Source organism: Pongo pygmaeus, chromosome 20 (genome assembly GCF_028885625.2).
Source record: "Pongo pygmaeus isolate AG05252 chromosome 20, NHGRI_mPonPyg2-v2.0_pri, whole genome shotgun sequence".
NCBI lineage: Eukaryota > Metazoa > Chordata > Mammalia > Primates > Hominidae > Pongo > Pongo pygmaeus.
The window spans coordinates 10,084,225-10,104,757 of NC_072393.2; the positions used below are offsets into that span (position 1 = coordinate 10,084,225).

General features: G+C 51.2%; 1 protein-coding gene and 1 pseudogene across 3 annotated transcripts in view; one reads left to right on the forward strand and one right to left on the reverse strand.

Annotated features, from left to right (window-relative positions):
- Positions 1-3,577: 3,577 nt before the first annotated feature.
- OLFM2 (olfactomedin 2) overlaps positions 3,578-20,533 on the reverse strand; it is an 83,661-nt gene continuing 66,705 nt past the window's right edge. For 2 of the 3 annotated variants that reach the window (XM_054461652.2, XM_054461650.2), the window contains exons 2-6: positions 10,592-10,741; positions 7,578-7,724; positions 7,126-7,345; positions 6,670-6,776; positions 3,578-4,727 (exon numbers count right to left, since the gene is read on the reverse strand). In XM_054461652.2, the coding sequence (XP_054317627.1) occupies positions 4,050-4,727; positions 6,670-6,776; positions 7,126-7,345; positions 7,578-7,724; positions 10,592-10,741 (1,302 nt within the window). In that variant the 3' untranslated portion in view covers positions 3,578-4,049. The remainder of the gene's footprint in view (positions 4,728-6,669; positions 6,777-7,125; positions 7,346-7,577; positions 7,725-10,591; positions 10,742-20,533) is intronic. The other variant, XM_054461651.2, reaches the window with a different exon arrangement.
- Positions 12,457-15,680, forward strand: LOC129020272 (cofilin-1-like; annotated as a pseudogene).

Genomic DNA, 20,533 nt, shown 5'->3' on the forward strand with positions numbered 1-20,533 from the left:
TGTTCAGTCGGGGGGCTGTGGGTCTGATTGAGAAGTGGTTATGCCTGCATGCCCTGTTCCCCCTCCACTTGATGGGGACCAGCCCAGATTGCGAGGGTGCCTGGCTGGCAGAGCTTAGGGACCTGAGCAACTAAAGCCCAGCCCCAGGGGACCTCCCCTCCCCCAAGCGCTGAGTTTCTAATAAAGGCCAAGCCTCATAAACAATCACCTGCGCCCGCTCCCATCTGGCTGGCTTCGGGAGCAATCGCTCATTCGCCTGCTGCCTGCCTGCCGAAGCGTTTGTCATTAGGAAGGTTTAATGGGTTTCCTCTCAGCTCCAGAGGGCTGGGGAGAGCCGGCTGCATGGATACACCGCCAGGCAGAATGTTCTCCCATCGCCTGGTGGAGGGGGATTGGGAGTGAGGCAGCCGTGCCACCATTCACACCAACAGTTGGATGTGGGGTTGGGGAAGTGACTGCACCCCTCCTGGAACAGTGGAGGCCCTGGGTCTGGAAGGATCGGAAATTAGTAGCTGGGGCCCAGAGGGTTTGCTGAGTTCCACTCCAAGGTGAAGAATGGGCTTTGTGTCCTGACTGTCAGCAGCAGGGCCCAGGGAAGGCTGTGCATCATTCTGTGTGGGAGCCGCTGCCCCCCACCCTTGTGTGTGTGTGTGTGTGTGTGTCTGCGTTTGCCCAAGAATGTGTGGGGCCATGTGACTGGTTGTCTCTCTGTGTCCTGTGCGTTTTGGGAGTCCTCCGGTTCTGAGTGTGACCACCTGCCCCTCCAGGTACCCCCTTCCCTTGTCTGTCTGTGCAGTGGCCAAAACCCAAATGAGAATGTCGCTGTTAAGTAAACATGCCTCCAGATCCCCCTTCGGGGCCGGTGATTCATTATTCAGCAGCTGCGCATTCCCTCACCTCCCACCCACCCCCACCTGCCTAGAACCAGGGCATAAATCCAAGGCCTTTAGGATGGTGACAGTGTAGTCTTCCCTAGTGCCACTTACAGGCACCTCCCAGGCCAGACCCACCCCAGGGGGTCAATCTCTACGTGCCCCTGGCTTCTGTGGCCGCTGGGCAGGGCTGGAGCAGGTCACCTTGGGGTAAACGGGATTACTGCCCCAGGGCAGGAGTTGGCTTCGCTGTGCCCACGTCCATGATGAGAGGGGAAGTCAGTGAGTTAGCAGTGGATAGCCGAAGATGCACACACACACACACACACACACACACACACAGATTGATCCTGGCCTGGGAAGTGTTAGTCTGCCTGCCCATCCTTGTTTGTAACAAAAGCCACAAACTCAAAAGGAGCTCTGAGCCTGTGCATGTGTGTGTGTGTGTGTGTGTGATCTCTCTGAGGACCTGGTACAGATGTGATGGACACACCCACACCCAGCCCTAATCACGGTGTGAGAATGTGGCTCCCCAGCACTCAGCGTATTGTGGACAGATTGTGGACCTCAGCATCCTCAATTCTCCACCTTACTTTGGGAGAATCCAGTATCTAAGACCGATAAACTACCTGGTCCCCTCACCGTGGAGACTCTCTGCCTCCAGATAAATGTAAATTGGGGTGGGAGTTGGGGGGATACAGATTTTCTAGGTGTCCCGGCTTTGTGCTGCTTTTCATTTCATTTTTTCAGCAGGTACAGAGTAAAGTGCCTCTCCACGTGCTAATCTGGGAATGAATCCTTTTTCCGATGTCAAACATATTCACTTAAATGGAAATTAATTGCTTTTCTTGAGGATTTCTCTAAAAATTGGTTTTAAATGAGTACATTAGGCAGTCCCATTTATTATTCATTGGTTTCGTTCCCAATATGGCCCCAGTATCCGAGTTCCCGGAGATGCCAGCACGGAGCGGAGATGATTTAATCAGGGAAACCATTAATTAGAGATGCGGAGAGCCTCCCCCGGGAGGAGTGGGAGCGCCCCCTTTGCAGCCTCAGTGGGGTGGGGGTCTGGGCCAATGGGGCTCTTTAAATGATGTTTCTGCTCTGGGTTCAATAGGGACCAACCATTGGGGTCAACATGGGGCAGGATCACCTGGGCAGCACCCCCTACCTTCATTCTTGGCCCCTCAGCCCCAAGGGTGACGCTCCTCACCTTTCTTGTACCCCTTCCAACTAGCCTGGCTGCACCCCTTAGGTCTGCCTCACGCAGGCCTTCAGACAGGCCTGGCTCGTATAAAGTCCTCATCTGGTTCTTCCGCTTCTGTGATTTCCCCTCCCCTGCCTTTAGCCAGATCTCTAAGGCTGCTGAGGACTTAGCTTCTCCTTTTTATTTTTTAAATTGAGACAAGGTCTCACTCTGTGGCCCAGGCTGCAATGCAGTGGTGCTCATGGTTCATGGCAGCCTCGAACTCTTGGGTTCAAGAGATCCTCCCACCTCAGCCTCCCAAGTAGCTGGGACTATAGGCGCACACCACCATGCCTGGCTAATTTTGTAAAATTTTTTTAGAGACGAGGTCTTGCTATGTTGCCCAGGCTGGTCTTGAACTCCTGGGCTCAAGCAATCCTTCCACCTCAGTCTCCCAAAGTGCTGAGATTACAGGCATGAGCTGCTGCATCCAGCCTACTCCTAGTTCAGTCCCTTCCTGTCTCCCTCATACTCTTCTTTCTTGCCTCCAAAATTTCTTGTCTTTTCCTCTCCTTCCCCTCCAAGAGTTCTGGTCCCCCATCAAGGGCTGTCCCTGCCCAATCCCTCTTCCAGGCAAACAGGCTCCAGGTGTGGGGTATGAGTGAGTGTGTTCAATTGAAGGCACCTGAGTGCCCCTTTAGGCTGTTTCTAGCTTTTTTGGGATTAGTTAACTTGGCACAAATGTGACTCATTTAAAAATGATTTTTGAAATTACAAAGCAACAAGAGAAAAAAGAAAATGGAAAAATTCATCGGGGCCCTACTCTTTCATACTCAGCTTCTTAAAAGCCAGCTCAATTGTTAAAAACCCATTAAAAAATTGCCAGACTGGCCGGGCTCAGTGGCTCACGCCTGTAATCCCAGCACTTTGGAAGGCCGAGGGGGGCGAATCACTTGAGCCCAGGAGTTCAAGACCACCCTGGACAACATGGCGAAACCCCCATCTCTACTAAAAATACAAAAATTAGCCTGGCGTGGTGGTGCGTGCCTGTAATCCCAGCTGCTCGGGAGGCTGAGGCACGCGAATCGCTTCAACCCGGGAGGTGGAGGTTGCAGTGAGCTGAGATCATGCCACTGCACTCCAGCGTGGGTGACAGAGCAAAACTGTCTCAAAAAAAAAAAAAATCCAGACCTCTTAGTAATGCATCAACAGTGATTGGAGAGTGGCAATCCAGTGACAGGAGAATACTCATTTGAGGCCAGTTTTCATTGTTGTGCTAGAATTCTCGGTTGTTTTGATCAAACTGCTTTTAAATGAATTGCTTTCGATCAAAACAACTTTGGATTGGGTCTCCTCACCCATCTCCCCAAAGGGCTGGCCCTGGGGAACCCCTTCCCCCCAGTTCACTTAAGCTCGAGTCATGGAATAAGGGGATCCTCACTGGAGATGGGTCTCTGGGCTTGGACTTCTGGGCCATCTCCACCTCTGTCGACATTGGACACACACAGTCACCGAAGCATCAAATGTCAAAGGTCCTGTTTATTCCGGCAAACCGGAAAGAAAAAGTGTAAATAAAAAAAGAAACAGATCCATGCACTCAACTCCTGGGGGTGGGGGTGGGGGTGGGAGTAAGGGATAAGGAATGGGTGGGAAGCAAGGAGGGAGGGGTGGAAGGACAGAGAGAGTGAGAGACAGAGAGAGGCAGAGACAGGGAAAGAACTGGAGAACTAGAGCCATAAAAAGAAAAAGACATCCATAAAAAGGCAGAAAGAAAGAAGTGGTGTATTAAAAGCAGAGATCAATAAAGGAGAAGAGGGGAAATTGAAAAAATAGACAGAAATACACAGGCAGAGAACAAAAGCCCAGCAAAAAGGCGGGGAGAAAGGGCGTGACAGAGACAGAGAGATCACCCTTGAGGGACACAGGCAGAATGAAAAGGGCCCCCAGCCCCCGGAGGCCCCCCAGGCAGCAGCCCGAGCCACAGCATTGGCTCAGGGGTCCCCAGAGGTGCTGATGACGTGAAACAGGGTGACATTGTAGAGCACCTGGTGGCCGTTGTTCCAGGTATAGAGGGCGCGCTCCCGGGGGTTGTAATCCAGCATCGAGATGTGGGAATACTGGTTGTGGAAGGGCACGTCCGTGTACTCGTAACTGGACGTGTTGGTAAAATAGGCGAAGTAGACCTTGGCCCCAGCCAGGTGGGAGTTGGTCACATAGAGCACACCGCAGATCATGAAGGCCTCGCCGGCGCTGCGCTTGGGGTAGCCGGTGTCCCAGGACCGCATGACCTCGAGCGTGTGCGGGTCCAGCCGGCTGACCACGATGTTGCCCGCGTTCTGGTTGGTGGTGTACACAGCCCAGAGCCCGCTCTCGTCCACCATGAAGTCCATGTCGGAGAAGCCGCCCCAGGAGTAGGGGAAGGTGTTGTTGTAACCGGCGCCCGGGAGGCTCCTCTGCACCAGCACAGAGCGTGAACGGAAGTGGTATTTGACCACCACGTTGCTCTGGTACTTGTTATAGAACAGGGAGCCATTGTACACCACGTGGCCCGTGCCCGCCCATGGCTGGGGCAGCAGGTGCTGGATAAAGTTCTGGCCTTTGATGAAGTCTCCCAGGGTACGGAACTCCAGGACCCGGCGGCCTTTGTAATAGCCATCCATGTACCAGACCTATGGGAGCAGCCGCTGGTCACTGGAGGGAACCACCACCAATGACCCAAGGGTTCCAGCACCAGCTACAGCCATTAGAGATCAACAGTCACTAAGTGGTCATTAGTCATGGGAACTCTGTTGACCATTCATTACCAGTTATGGCCCTAGTGTGACCATGATCATCTCCTGGTGACAGCATTAACCATGGGCAGTGAATTCAAGTGACATCTTATCACTCAATGGCTGTCCAGTGACCACTAACCACCCAATATCCAATGACCAGGGATTCCTGGGCCCAGTGAGTCCCCAGGGGCTGCAGTTTCTTGGGGAACTGCATGGCCCCAGTAGGACCACAATCCCAGTGAGTGCTATTGGTCTCTTTTTTTTTTTTTAAGTAATTTTTTTCTTTTTTGAAATGGAGTCTCTCTCTGTCGCCCAGGCTGGAGTACAATGGCATGATCTCAGCTCACTGCAACCTCCGCCTCCCGAGTTCAAGCGATTCTCCTGCCTCAGCCTCCTGAGTAGCTGGGATTACAGGCGCGTCCCACCATGCCCGGCTAATTTTTGTATTTTTAGTAGAGACGGGGTTTCACCATGTTGGTCAGGCTGGTCTCGAACTCCCGACCTTGTGGTCTGCTGTCTTGGCCTCCCAAAGTGCTGGGATTACAGGCATGAGCCACCACGCCTGGCCTTTTTTTTTCTTTTGAAACAAGGTCTCACTGTTTTTCCCAGGTTGGCGGGCAGTGGCACAATCACAGCTCACTGCAGCCTCGACCTCCCAGGCTCAAGCAATCCTCTCACCTCAGCCCCCCGAATAGCAGGGACTACAGGCACAAGTCACCACACCCAGCTTATTTATTGTATCTTTAGTAGAGACAAGGTCTCTCAATGTTGCCCAGGCTAGTCTCAAACTCCTGAGCTCAAGTGATCTGCCTGCCTCGGCCTCCTAAAGTGCTGGGATTACAGGCATGAGCCACCGCACCAGGCCACTATTGATCTTAAAACAGACCCTAAGTGGACAATGCTCCATCCCAAAGGACCCAGGGAACTGCAGCCCCTGGGGACTCACTGGGCCCAGGAATTCCCTGGTCATTGGATATTGGGTGGTTAGTGGTCACTGGACAGCCATTGAATGATAAGACATCACTTGAATTCACTGCCATGGTTAACTAACCCCTGTCACCACGAGGTGACTAGGCGTGTCATCAACATCATCGTTGTCATCATGTTAACTAGCATTTGTTGTTGTTTTTGTTTTGTTTTGTTTTTGAGTCAGAGTTTCACTCGTGTTGCCCAGGCTGGAGTGCAATGGTGCGATCTTGGCTCACTGCAACCTCCGCCTCAAGGGTTGAAGTGATTCTCCTGCCTCAGCCTCCCGAGTAGCTGGGATTACAGGCATGCACCACCATGCCCAGCTAATTTTGTATTTTTAGTAGAGACAGGGTTTCTCCATGTTGGTCAGGCTGGTCTCAAACTCCTGACCTCAGGTGATCCGCCCACCTTAGCCTCCCAAAGTGCTGGGATTACAGGCATGAGCCACCATGCCCAGCCTCATGGATGGTTCTTGTGTGTCTAAGTGATGGGCAGTCATGACCGTGGAAGCTACTAGAAGTCCGAAGGTCACTGAGCAGTGCTTGGTGGAAGAGGTCTCTTGTCCTTGGGAAGGCATTGGTCATTGGGTAGTTACTTGGACGTCAGTAGTCCCTGAGAACTGGTCAGTAGAACTCAGTAACCATTCGCCACTATACAGACACTGGAGGTCAACAGAGTGGGATTCACAGGGCTGCAAAGCCCTTGGTCACTTGGGGGTTACTGGACAGGGAGGTCCAATGGCCCTGGGGGATCCAGGACACTTTGGGCTACAAGAGAGTCATCAGTGTGGACTCCCTGAGCACCTATGGGCAGTCAAAGGCTCTGTCCCTCCCAGGCCCTGACCCCAGGGGTGGGCGCAGTCACTCACCCGGCTATCCGCACTGGGGGCCATCGTGTCAGTCATCCAGGAGCCGAAGCGGGACCCCATGGCCCGAACGGTGATGGGGTTACTGACTCCGGTCAGCTTCCCACAGCCTGGGAGGCAGGAACAGGGGGAATGAGGATGGGGAAGGGAACAGCCCAAGAGAGGCCGGGCAAAGATGAAGTGCTGTGATCAAGTTGGGAAAGCTGGGACCAGGGATGAGGGAAGACTCAAAAATCTGGTCCCAATATATTGTTCAGTTGTGAGTGAGGGGTTAGAGGCCAAGGGTCAGGGCCATTTCCAGCTTCTGGACTCAAGTGTAGCTTTAGGTAGGAAGGTCAAGGGTTGAGGTTTAAAAGTTAGAGGTCAAAACTGTGTCCAGCTTCTAGGCACAAACAGGTGATATTGGAGTTGGGTGTGGCAGTCAGAGATCAGGGGTCAGGGTCAAGGGCCAAGGCATACCCAGCTTCTGGGCGCAGGCGTGGAGCCGGGCCTCCAGGGCCATCACCCGTTGCTGCAGGTCCTCGTACCCGTAGGCACCCATCTCCTCCTGAATGGCCGCCAGACTGCTGGAGAGATTCCTCACCTCCTCCCGCAAGCGTACAATGGTCCGCGTGTCTGCCTTGTACTGCTCCAGGACCGAGCTCAGGGGCAACAGTTCTGTCATCCTGTCCTTCAGCTCCTGTGCATCAAGATGGAACCATGGCCAAGCCTGACCCCTGGCCTTTGACCCAGACATGACTCCAACCTCTGACTCATAACTTCACCCTTTGTCTTTGATGCACACCTGGCCCTTGACATTTGGCTCAGATTGGACCCTAGATTCTTCCCAGACATGACTCCATTGTAGGAACTAATGGATACCAAATCCCAGTCATTCGTTTGACCTCTGGTCTGGACCCAGGAGGACCCACCTGGAAGCTCTTGGCCGAGAGGGACCCATCAGCCGCCCGGAGCCGCGCATCCAGGCTCCGCATGAGGGTCTCCATGCCGCGTACATACTGGAGGTCGCGATACGTCCGCAACTCAAGGACCTCCATGGACTGGGAGACGTTCTGGACCTAGGAATGGGGACAACTGAAGGGACCAGACCTCCTTCCCCAAATCCCAACCCAGAGATGCCACAGACAAGAGCTGGCAGGGCCAGAGGCTGTACAAACACCACACCGACGAGGCCACCTTCTCCTCCCCTGAGTTTACCAGCAGCCTCCCAATCGCGTGCCCAATCCATCCATCCATCCCTCCCTCCCTACTACCCACTGGCTCCCATCTGGTCCACCCACCACCACCTCTCACCTCCTCCCTAGTCTCCCAGTTCCACCTTCATCCCCTGTAGTCAATTCTCTACACAGCAGACAGAAGGAACTTTCAAAACAGAGATTAGATCACCTTCCTCCTCCACAGATCCTGTGCTGGCTGGTCCTGCCCCGCCCCCCCACCCCACCCACTTCCTCTCTCTTTGTTCTCACAGACTCTAAGCTCCTTCCCTCTGCAGGGTCTTTGCACTTGCTGGTCTCTCTACCTGGAGTGCTGTTCCCCCAAGTTCCCATGGCTGGCTCCTTCTCATCCTTCAGGGTTCAGCTCCAGCGTCCCCCACTCAAAGCATCCTTCCCTGACACCTTGTCCGGTAGCCGCTCACTCACTCTCCTCTTGCCTGGTCATTTCCTTCCCAGCTGTGACTATGTAGAACATTCTTATCCATCTGCCTCCTTCAGGTGGGACCCTCAGAGACAGAGGCTGTGTCTAGCTTGTCCACAGCTTAACCTCCAGTGCCCAGCACTGGCCTGGAGTAGAGGCCCAATAAGTATTTTTTGGCTGAATGAGTAAAATAAACTTCCCTTGCCCTGGCCTCACCTGACCCAACCTGAGAGCACCCAGCTCACACCTCCACCTGGCTATGGTGAACTCCACCTAGATAACTTGAACTCCCTGGCTAAGGTAGACTCCCACCTGACTAAGGTGAACATCTGGCTAAGGTAGCCACCTTGTTAAGGTGAACTCCATCTCTGGCTTAAGTAGACTCTCACCTGGCTAAGGTAGACTCCAGCTGGCTAAGGTAGACCCTCACCTGGCTAAGGTAGACCCTCACCTGGCTAAGGTAGACCCTCACCTGGCTAAGGTAGACTCCAGCTGGCTAAGGTGAACACCTGGCTAAGGTAGACTCCCACCTTGTTAAGGCAGACTCTCACTTGGCTAAGATGAACACCTGGCTAAGGTAGACCCTCACCTGGCTAAGGTAGACCCTCACCTGGCTAAGGTAGACCCTCACCTGGCTAAGGTAGACTCTCACCTGGCTAAGGTAGATTCCCACCAGCTTCACCTGACTAAAATGGACTCTGCCCGGCTAAGGTAAACTCAGTCAGAGATACCACTGGATGCTTGTTGAAATACAGACTTTCCTGTACAATTATTCACATGACACTTGGAAACTCTCAGAAACCCAGCAGCGTAATACCCACCCTGAACGCCACAAAACATTTTTACATACTCTTCCCTTCTCCACAGTTTCATGTTTCAGCTACCTGGGGCCAACCGCAGTCCAAAAATATTAAGTGGGAAATTCCAGAAATCAACAATTTGTAAGTTTTATTTATTTATTTATTTATTTATTTAAGATGGAGTCCTGCTCTGTTGCCCAGGCTGGAGTGCAGTGGTGCCATCTCAGCTCACTGCAACCTCCACCTCCCAGGTTCAAGCGGTTCTCCTGCCTCAGCCTCCCGAGTAGCTGGGACTACAGGCACATGCCACCATGCCCCCCTAATTTTTGTATTTTTGGTAGAGGCTGATCTCAAACTCCTGACCTCAAGTGATCCACGTGCCTCGGCCTCCGAAAGTGCTGGGATTGCAGGCATGAGCTATCACGCCTGGCCCAGGGGACGATTTTCTATTGATCATGATCAGAGGTAGAAGGAAACTTTTATAAGAGCCTCTTGGGGTGGAGGGTGAGACCCTCCCCAAGGGGCACAGAACGCCTTCTTAGCAGGTGAGTCTGGTGAACTGCAAAGCTGAGTGGGACATGCCTGGTGGACCAGAGCTCACACACAGGAGACTCAGATGCTGCCCCTCCAGTCTTCCTTCCTTCTCCCCACTCCAACCCCAATAAGTGCTTGGCTTCTCTCCCAAAAAAGCATTGAACAGGCTGGACACAGTGGCTCACGCCTATAATCCCCACACTTTTGCAAGGCCAAGACAGGCAAATCACCTGAAGTCAGGAGTTCAAGACCAGCATGACCAATATGGTGAAACCCCATCTCTGCTAAAAATACAAAAATTAGCTGGGCGTGGTGGCACACGCCTGTAATCCCAGCTACTCGGGAGGCTGAGGCAAGAGAATCGCTTGAACCTGGGAGGTGGAGGTTGCAGTGAGCCAAGATCGTGCCGCTGCACCTGCACTCCAGCCTGGGTGACAGAGTGAGACTCTGTCTCAAAAAAAAAAAAAAAAAAAAAAGCATTGAACAGATATTGGATAAAGTATCCATCTGGGCATGGTGGCTCACACCTGTAATCCCAACATTTTGGGAGGCCGAGGCAGGAGGATCACTTGAGCCCAGGAGATTGAGACCAGCCTGGGCAACATAGGGAGACCCCGTCTCTACAAAAAATACAAAAATTAGCAGGGCATGGTGGTGCATGCCTATAGTCCCAGCTACTCAGAGGCTGAGGAGTGGGGATTGCTTGAACCCAGGAGTTTAAGGCTGCAGTGAGCTGATCATGTCACTGCATTCCAGCCTGGGTAACAGAGTAAGACCCTGTGTCAAAACGAAAAGAAAAAAAAAGGACCTGCCTGGAGAGGAGCTGGATTATCAGCCAGCTCTGAATAATTCGCATAGCTGGATGTGGCCACTGGCTGACCTGGATGGGGCTAGAGGGCGGGGTGAGAACTGGGAGATTTTCCCAGCTGCCCCCAGGGCACCTGGAAGGTTCTCACCTTCTCCATCAGTTGCCGCAGCTCCCGACTCCTGCCATCTCGAGAGCAGGTACTCTGCGCTGGGATCACGGCTGTGCAGATGCATTTCCCGTCAGGGGCCTGGGCTGAGGTGTACAGCTGCCAGCCCTCTTCTGGGCTCTGGAAGAGAGTCTGCAAAGAGGTGGGGGTCAGAGACTGGGATCCCGGTGAGGGTCTCGCCTCGCCCTCGCTGGGACAGCAAGGGGGCCTGAAGAAACCACAGATGCCCTTTGCTGGGCTCCAGGCATATGCCAGTGCCTGTTGTGTGTGATCTCAGGCCCTCCTTAAGGAGCCTCATTTCACAGATGGCATGACTGAGGTGCAGAGGGGTTAAGGAATACGGCAAGGAATTGGAGGACTCAAATCTTCTCCAAGACCAGAATTCATTCTCTCACACAGATTCACACACACACAACACTGTCTCCATGACTGCCATTAGAACAGAGATCCACTCAACCCCCAAACCTGGACCTCCTCTCTGCTTCCCCAGCCCACAGTGACATATCGGCTCTGGAGCTATCTCAGGGCCACTTAATGTTTTTTTTTGTTTGTTTTTTGTTTGTTTGTTTGTTGTTGTTGTTTGTTTTTGAGACACAGTCTTGCCCTGTCGCCCAGGCTGGAGTGCAGTGGCACGATCTGGGCTCACTGCCACCTCCGCCTCCCGAGTTCAAGTGATTCTCCTGCCTTAGCCTCCCGAGTAACTGGAATTACGGGTGTGTGTCTCCATGCTCGGCTAATTTTTGTATTTTTAGTAGAGTTGGGGTTTCACCGTGTTGGCCAGGCTTGTCTCCAACACCTGGCCTCCACTCCAGCCTGGGTAACAGAGTGAGACCCCGTCTCAAAAGGAAAAAAAAAAAAAAGGATCTCACCTCAGGTGATCCACCCGCCTTAGCCTCCCAAAGTGCTGGCATTACAGGCGTGAGCCACCGCACCCAGTCATCAGGGCCACTAAATGTTAAGTGCAACCCTGCTGTGCCCCCTCCCTACCTGGAGCCACCCAGGCAAGGTAATGGCAGACAAAATGCTCAGATAATCCAGTGATCAATTATGGCTTTGTTTCCCAAGCCATGCTCCTTGCAACACTGGTAATCTTAACCAGGTGTGCTGGGAAAAGGATGCTCTGTGGTCAAATAAATGTGTGTCTTACTGGGTGAAACAAGTTTTGTTACTGCAGGACTTATCAGAGCCTTAGAAATGCTAATAAGTACCAGGGAACCCTAGACACAAATCATAAACTTCCAAACTGATTAGAAGACACCCATGAGGCAGGTGGATCACCTGAGATTAGGAGTTCAAGACCAGCCTGGCCAACATGGTGAAACTCTGCCTCTACTAAAAATACAAAAATTAGCCGGCCGTGGTGGCGGGCGCCTGTAATCCCAGCTACATGGGAGGCTGAGGCAGGAGAATCGCTTCAACTTGGGGGGCGGAGGTTGCAGTGAGCTGAGATCGCGCCACTGCACTCCAGCCTGGGTGACAGAGCAAGACTCCGTCTCAAAAAAAAAAAAAAAAAAAGGAAGATATCCATGAGAGTCTCTTCTGTCCCAGGCATAGGGTCTGGGACAGGATCAAGGAAGAGAAGGAATGAAGAAAACATCTGGTGGTTGTCCATGGAGATACTAGGAGAGACGGACATCAATCACTTAATGCCATTGATACTTCTAGAACAATGTGCTGCAGTGAGTGCTTTGAAGAAATAGTGCAGGGAGTAACGGGGTCTTCCCTCAGGCTGAGGGTCTCTGAGGAGGTGTCCAAGAGAATGGGCTCTTGAGATGAACTTGAGGGACAAGTGAGACAGGAGAAAAGGAGAAGGCAGGGGACATTTCTGTCATTACAAATCCTGATCGATGTCTGGAGGTACCCGGGAATGGTGGCTCATGCCTGTAATCCCAGAATTTCGGGAGGCTGAAGTGGGCGGATCACTGAAGGCCAGGAGTTTAAGGCCACCCTGGGCAACATAACAAGACCTCATCTATACTAAAAAGTAAAAAAAAAAAAATTAACTGGATGTAGTGGCATGCACCTGTGGTCCCAGCTACTCAGGAGGCTGAGGCAGGAGGATTGCTTGAGCCCAGGAGATCGAGGCTGCAGTGAGCTACGGTTGTGCCACTGCACTTCAGCCTGGGCAACATGGCAAAGCCCTGTTTCTACAAAAAATACAAAAATTAACCAGGCATGGTGGCACACACCTGTGGTCCCAGCTACTCACAAAGCTGAGGCAGGAGGATTGCTTGGGTGCAGGAAGTTGAGGCTGCAATGAGCTATGGCTGTGCCACTGCACTCCAGCCTGGGTGACAGAGTGAGACCCCATCTCTTAAAAAAAATAGAAAGGCCGGGCGCGGTGGCTCACACCTGTAATCCTAGCACTTTGGGAAGTGGAGGCAGGTGGATCACCTGAGGTCAGGAGTTCGAGACCAGCTTAGCCAACATGGTAAAACCCCGTCTCTACTAAAAATACAAAAATTAGCCGGGCATGGTGGTGTGCACCTATAATCCCAGCTATTTGGGAGGCTGAGGCAGGAGAATCGCTTGAACCGGGCAGAGTGGGGGCGGCGAGCTGAGGTTGCAGTGAACCGAGATCACACCACTTTACTCCAGCCTGGGCAAAAGAGCGAAACTCTGTCTCAAAAAAAAAAAAAAAAAGGATGTGGGGGGACGTGAGGGTTGTGGGGTGACTGGCTTGGGCTTGCACACGTAGGTGTCATTTGTTCAAAACCTGAAGTCTTTGTTCAAGACCTGAAGGAAGTGAGGGAAGAGCCATTTGGATGTCTGTGGAAGGGGTTCCAGGCAGAGAGAACAGCAAGTAGAAAGGCTGAGGCAGGACCATGCCTGGTGTGTTTGTGAAACAAGGAGGAGGCCCACGTGGCTGCAGCAGATTGAGTAAGGGGAAAGTGGAGGCAGATGAAGGAAGGGAGGTGATGGGGCAAGGCCTTGTGGGAAGCAGTGAGGGCTTCGGGTTCTGCTCTGAGGAAGGTGGGAGCCATGGAGGGTTCTGTGCAGAGGCGGGACGTGACCTTACTTGGGTGTTCACAGTACCACAGTACCTTGGGAGCCAGGTGCTCTGGCTGCTCTAGGGGACGAGGGAGGGAGGCCAGGGCAGGGGTGACTGCACAGATCCAGACAGGTAATGATGGGTGGTGGCCACAGAGGCGGTAAATGGAAGATTCCGGTCCTATTCCAGGATGCATTCTGACAGGCATGGAAGAAATTCTGATTTAAAAAAACCCAGTGTTTTACAGAGAAACAAAGCACCACAATCATTGATCATTTGCACAGCCGTTACTAGATCTCCCAGCAGAATCGGTGCCGTGAGCTGCAGCACAGATAAACCAAGCTGTGAATTATGAGCAATCCCGGGGACTCCAACTATTAGCCCACCTTTTTCTCTCCCACTCAATCAAGTCTTTTTTTTTTAAGCCTTATTGGAATATGAGCAAATGATATAATTGTACAAATTGTACAGATGAGCTTGACTCCCCCACTAATCTATAAGGAAAACAAACCATTCATAAACGCCAGCTGAAACTATTACAGTCATTCTTTGAGCCTTTGTACACCCTTCCTAAATGGGGGGAACCCCCTCTTTGTAAGTTGCACATCCTCAGCCCTGGCAGAGGAGCACAGTAACTCACTTTCTCTGCCTTCCTTGTACTCAGGTAGGAGCTGGGTGGAGCTAACATTCACTGCAGGTGCGCCCAGGATTGGCCACAGCCAAGAGCTTTCTCTGGTGGTCAGATCCCACCCTGCCCTTGCATGGGGCCAGAAGAAAATACACCCAGCGATCCTCAAAGATGACCCACAGGCATTAGTGATTAATACCACCCCTCTTGCCTCTCCAGTTGGAAAGAACTCGAAGGTGTATGTTCCATGAAATCTTCCAGGGGAACCCATTAGATTTGCACCTCAGTTGTCCACAGCAGCAACCTGCTCATTACGTCTCTTTTATTTATTCATTTATTTTATTATTTTTTATTTTTGAGACAGACTCTCGCTGTGTCGCCCAGGCTGGAGGGCAGTGGTGCGATCTCGGTTCACTGCAACCTCCGCCTCCCGGGTTCATGGCATTCTCCTGCCTCAGCCTCCCGAGTGGCTGGGATTACAGTCACCCACCTCCATGCCTGGCTAATTTTTGTATTTTTAGTAGAGATAGGGTTTCACCATGTTGGCCAGACTGGTCTCGAACTCCTGGCCTCAAGCGATCCGCCCACCTTGGCCTCTCAAAGTGCTGGGAGTGCAGGCGAGAGCCATTGCGCCTGGCACATTTATTTATTTTTTTAAGATGGGGTCTTGCTGTCGCTCAGGTCTGGGTCTTGCTGTTGACCACCAATGGAGTGCAGTGGTGCAATCCTAGCTTACTGCAGCCTCAAACTCCTGGGTTTAAGCCATCCCCTCCCACATCTGCCTCCTGAGTAGCTGGGCCTACAGGCAGGCACCAACACACCCAGCTTTTTTTTTTTTCCCTTTGTAGAGACAGTCTGTCTTTGCTGCCCAGGCTGGTCTTGAACTCCAGCCTTGCACTCCAGCCTGGGAGACAGAGTGAGACCCTATCTCAAAAGCAAAATAAAAAAAGGTTCAGTCATCTCTGATGGTGTCATCAAGGTGTTCAATGACATGAAGGTGTGTAAGTCTTTGATGCCAGAGAAGGTGAAGAGGCACAGAAGGCGGTGCTCTTCTGCCTGAGTGAGGACAAGAAGAACATCATCCTGGGGGAAGGCAATGAGATCCTGGTGGGTGATGTGGGCCAGACTGTCCATGACCCCTACACCACCTTTGTCAAAGATGCTGCCAGATAAGAACTGCCGCTATGCCCTCTATGACACAATCTACGAGACCAAGGAGAGCAAGAAGGAGGACCTGGCGTTTATCTTCTGGGCCCCTGAATGGACACCCCTTACGAGCAAAATGATCTATGCCAGCTGCATAGATCCACCTGCCTCGGCCTCCCAAAGTGCTGGGATTACAGGTATGAGCCACTGTGCCTGGTGTACTCATTAACTCTCCCTGCATGGGTTTCCTTCACCTCCTCTCGCACTTCACAGCTCCCCCACTGGTTCTTCCTGGGGTATCTTAGGTGAATACTTGCACTTAAATCCTCCCTGAAGGAGCCTGACCTAAGACAACAAGGATGGCCCAGTATAAGAGGAATACTCCAAGAAAGCCTGCCCCTTTGGTTCTGGGAGGATCCAGAACTACTCTCCCACCTCCCTTCTTCTTCTCCTCTTTTTTTTTTTTCAGAGATGGAGTCTCACTTGGTCACCCAGGCTGGTGTGCAGTGGTACTATCAGGGCTTTTGGCAGCCTCAACCTCCTAGGCTTAAATAGTGATTCCTCCCACTTCAGCCTCCTGAGTAGCTGAGACTAAAGGCCTTTAGTCTCACCACCACACCTACTAATTTTTTTTTGAGACAGAGTCTCACTCTGTCGCCCAGGCTGGAGTGGAGTGGCACGATCTCCGCTCACTGCAAACTCCGCCTCCCGGGTTCATGGCATTCTCCTGCCTCAGCCTCCCGAGTAGCTGGGACTGCAGGCGCCCGCCACCACGCCTGGCTAATTCTTTTTTTGTGTATTTTTAGTGGAGACGGGGTTTCACCGCGTTAGCCAGGATGGTCTTGATCTCCTGACCTCGTGATCCGCCCGCCTTGGCCTCCCAAAGTGCTGGGATTACAGGCGTGAGCCACCGCGCACGGCCTCCCACCTACTAATTTTTAAATTTTTTTTTGTAGAGATGGGAGTCTTGCTATATTGTCCAGTGCGGTCTCTTAACTCCTGGGCTCAAGTGATCCTCCTTCCTCAGCCTCCCAAAGCACTGGGATTACAAGGCATGAATCACTGTTACCTCTCTGTTTTTTTGGTTTTTTTTTGTTTTTTTGAGAGGGAGTCTCGCTCACTCTGTCGCCCAGGCTGGAGTGCAATGGCGGGATCTCGGCTCACTGCAGCCTCTGCCTCCCAGGTTCAAGCAATTCTCCTGCCCCAGCCTCCCAAGTAGCTGGGATTATAGGCATGCACCACCACGCCCGGCTAATTTTTGTATTTTTAGTAGAGACAGGGTTTCATCATGTTGGCCAGGCTGGTCTTGAACTCCTGACCTCAAATGATCCACCCGCCTTGGCCTCCCAAAATGCTGGGATTACAGGCATGAGCCACCGCGCCCAGCCCTCCCTTCTTGATAAATCTAATTCTTAAAAAACAAACAAACAAACAAACAAAAACATCAAACAGGACCCCAAGCATCCCTGGCCCTCCTCCCCTGGCTCTGGTCCCCAAACAATTTGGATAGAAACCCCAAAGGAATATCTTTTGTGCAGAGACAAAGCCGCCAGTTCAACGCAATTAACATCTTCCTACATTGCCTAGCGTGTCCTTTGAAGCAAATAAGCCATTTTCTCTCGACAGAGGAAATATTGAATTGTAAAAGAGAAGCAAGATTTAAGTGGTGCAGAGAGAAGGCCTCCATGGTTTTCCTAAAATAATTGTCTGCGTTGGACGCATCTCACTGGAGTGTTCTCTGCAGCAGTGTAATTAAATGCCTGGGTTTTGGCTTCCAGATAGCAGCAGGCAGAGGTCCTGAGTTTTGCCCATTGGGTTTAAGTTCAGATATGCAGTCAATGCATGTCCCTAGGAACTGCTGGAATGTTCTGGAAGGTACCATGTGCTAGCTCTCCCAGACTGGGTCTAGCTTGGAAACAAAGTCAAGAGTTCTTGGCAGTCAGAAGACTAGAGAGGAACAGAGAGTGTCCTACTCTAGGGGAAATGCTTGTAACAGCAGGTGCAAGAACACAGGCGTTCTCCAGCATAGAAGTCTGTGGTCGAGCAGCCTGTCTCACCTCGGATGTGGCAGATGTACTAAAGAAGCCAACTCACTTTTTTTTTTGAGACAGGGTCTTGCTCTGTTGCCTAGGCTGGAGTGCAGTGGCATGATCTAGGCTCACTGCAGCCTCAACTTCTCTGACTCAAGCAATCCTCCCACCTCAGCCTCCGGAGCAGCTGGGACTACAGGCATGCACCACCACGACTGGCTATTGTTTTGGGTAGAGACGGGGATCTCACTACGTTTCCTAGGCTGATCTTGAACTCCTGGGCTAAAGCGATCCACCCGCCTTGGCCTCCCAAAGTGCTGGGATTATAGGCGTGAGCTACCGCGACGGCCCTGCCAACCCACTCTCTCTTTGCTGAGCTCTTGGTTCAGGGTTTAATATTCCTGCTAATGGGCTTTAAGAGAGTGAAGCTATGTACTCAAGTATCTGTTCCTCAAATGTCTTTTCTGGCTGAAATCTTTCAAACACTTTTGCTGAGGCTGCCCTAATTAAACACCAGCCTCTAAAACAGGTCCAGGATTCACTGAGTAGGACACAGGCAGGGAAAGTTTTTCTTGCTGTTGGGCCAGGGATCATCATCTCCTACTACTCCACCACTTATATCTTGGTTCAAAAACAATTCCTGGTGGCCGAGCGCAGTGGCTCATGCCTGTAATCCCAGCACTTTGGGAGGTGAAGGTGGGCAGATCACCTGAGGTCAGGAGTTCGAGACCAGTCTGGCCAACATGGTGAAACCCCATCTCTACTAAAAATACAAAAATTAGCCAGGCATGGTGGCAGGCGCCTGTAATCCCAGCTACTCAGGAGGCTGAGGCAGGAGAATCGCTTGAACCTGGGAGGCAGAGGTTGCAGTGAGCCGAGATCGTGCCATTGCACTCCAGCCTGGGCAACAGAGCGAGACCCCGTCTCAAAAAACAACAGCAACAACAACAAAAAACCACTTCCTGGTGTTTCCCTGGGGACAGAGGCATTGCTACAGGGTCCTGGGGACAGGAGAAGCAGTGGCTATCAGGAAGTAGCCAAGAGGAAGAGAGCAAGCGCCTGCCTCTTAATAAAATGAGGCTATTATTGTGTTTGAGGCTGGATAATTTAATCAGGAAGCCAAGGCAGCTTGGGGCTTACATATTTATTTGTGCCCTGCCTTGTTCCAGAGAGGACTCTAAGTGGTTTACAAGGATATGTAAAATACCATAAGATAGCGCCAGTTAAATATGAGAGCGGGGATTAGATATTTTTGGAGGACAGCCTGCCAGTCCACAGCCAAGCCATTACGGTTTCTGCAATTTGCATTTTATTCGGCCAATCCAAAGCTAAGAATTCAGCCCGTGGAAACTTTGTGGACAAACATCTGATTGCTACAAAGGAGGTTCACTAAGCATTGTTTAAAATTGAACAATTAGAAATTAATTTGATCAAAAGCTATTACACATGCTAGAAATTTTTTTTTTTTTTTTTTTGGAGACAGGGTCTTGCTCTGTCACCCAGGCTGGAGCACAGTGGCGTGATCATAGCTCACCACAGCCTTGATGTCCCAAGGCTCAAGCGATCCTCCCACCTCTCTCTCCTGTCTCCTGCGTAGCTGGGACTACAGGTGTGACCCACTACATCAGGCTAATTTTTTTTTTTTTTTTTTTTTTGAGATGGATTCTGGTTCTGTTGCCCGGGCTGGAGTGCAATGGCACGATCTTAGCTCACTGCAATCTCCGCCTCCAGGGTTCAAGTGATTCTCCTGCCTTAGTCTCTGGAGTAGCTGGGATTACAGGCACCTGCCATTATGCCCGGCTAATTTTTGTATTTTTGTAGAGACGAGGTTTCACCATGTTGGCCAGGCTAGTCTTGAACTCCTGACCTCAGGTGATCTGCCCGCCTTGCCCTCCCAAAGTGTTGGGATAACAGGTGTGAGCCACCATGCCTGGCCCAGGCTAATTTTTAAAAAGATTTTTTGTAGAGACAGGGTTTAGCGATGTTGCCCAGCCTGGTCTCAAATTCCTGGGCTCAAGCAATTATCCCACCTCAGCCTCCCAAAGTATTGGGATTACAGGCATGAGGCACTGTGTCCAGCCAATTTACAAATTTAAGATGCATCTACAGAATGAGATACTATGCAGTCATTAAAAATTAGGGATTAATGGAGATTTTAATCACCATCTTTAAATTTATCTTATTTTCCAAGTTTTCTACAATGAACAAGTATTGTTCTTATAAAGATTTTTAGGGCCAGGTGCAGTGGCTCACGCTTGTAATCCCAACACTTTGGGAAGCCAAGGCAGGAGAATCACTTGAACCCAGGAGTTTGAGACCAGCCTGGGCAATATAGTAAAACCCCATCTCTACAAAAAATTTAAAAATTAGCTGAGCATGGTGGCACATGCCTGTAGTCCCAGCTACTCGGGAAGCTGAAGTAGGAGGATCACTTGAGCCCAGGAGTTCACGGCTGCAGTGAGCTATGAAGGCGCCACTACAGTCTAGCCTGGGTGACAAAGTGAGACCCTGTCTCAAAAGAAAAAAAAAGATTTTTAAAAGTCCCTTAAATGTTTTTTTTTTGTTTTGTTTTGTTTTTTGTTTTTTTTTTTGGCAAGGGAGAAAAAGAAGAAAAACAAAAGCAGGGACATAAAACAGAGCCAGAAACGAGGCTAAGAAAAACTCATCCCTTAAAAACCTGAACAATCAGCATATGGCCGGGCCATAAGTTTGGCTCCAAGCTCCTTAGCAGCCAACTCAAAAAGGGAAAGCTGGTCATTTATGCGGTTCTCAGTGTCCTGAAACAAAAGTACACCAGATGCTCAGGAGAAAGCTCAATTATTTTTGGCAGGGATTTCTCCCACAGTCCTCCCAAAAAGGATTCCACGTGATGTCACCAGCATCTCTCCGGGCAATATCCTTACGATAGAAGTGACTAGCTTCCTCTAGATGTTTCTTATTCCTCCTGGGATGGTAGAGTAGGGCCAACTGGTAAGAGCAGGGTCCTGGAGTCAGGCTGCCTGGGTTTAAGTTCTGGCTTCACCATTTGCTTGCTGTGTGACCTCGGCAAGTTGTTTAACCTCTCTGTGTCTTTCTTAGTTTTTTCATTTGTACAATGGACATGATGACTACCTACTTCTCAGGGTTGC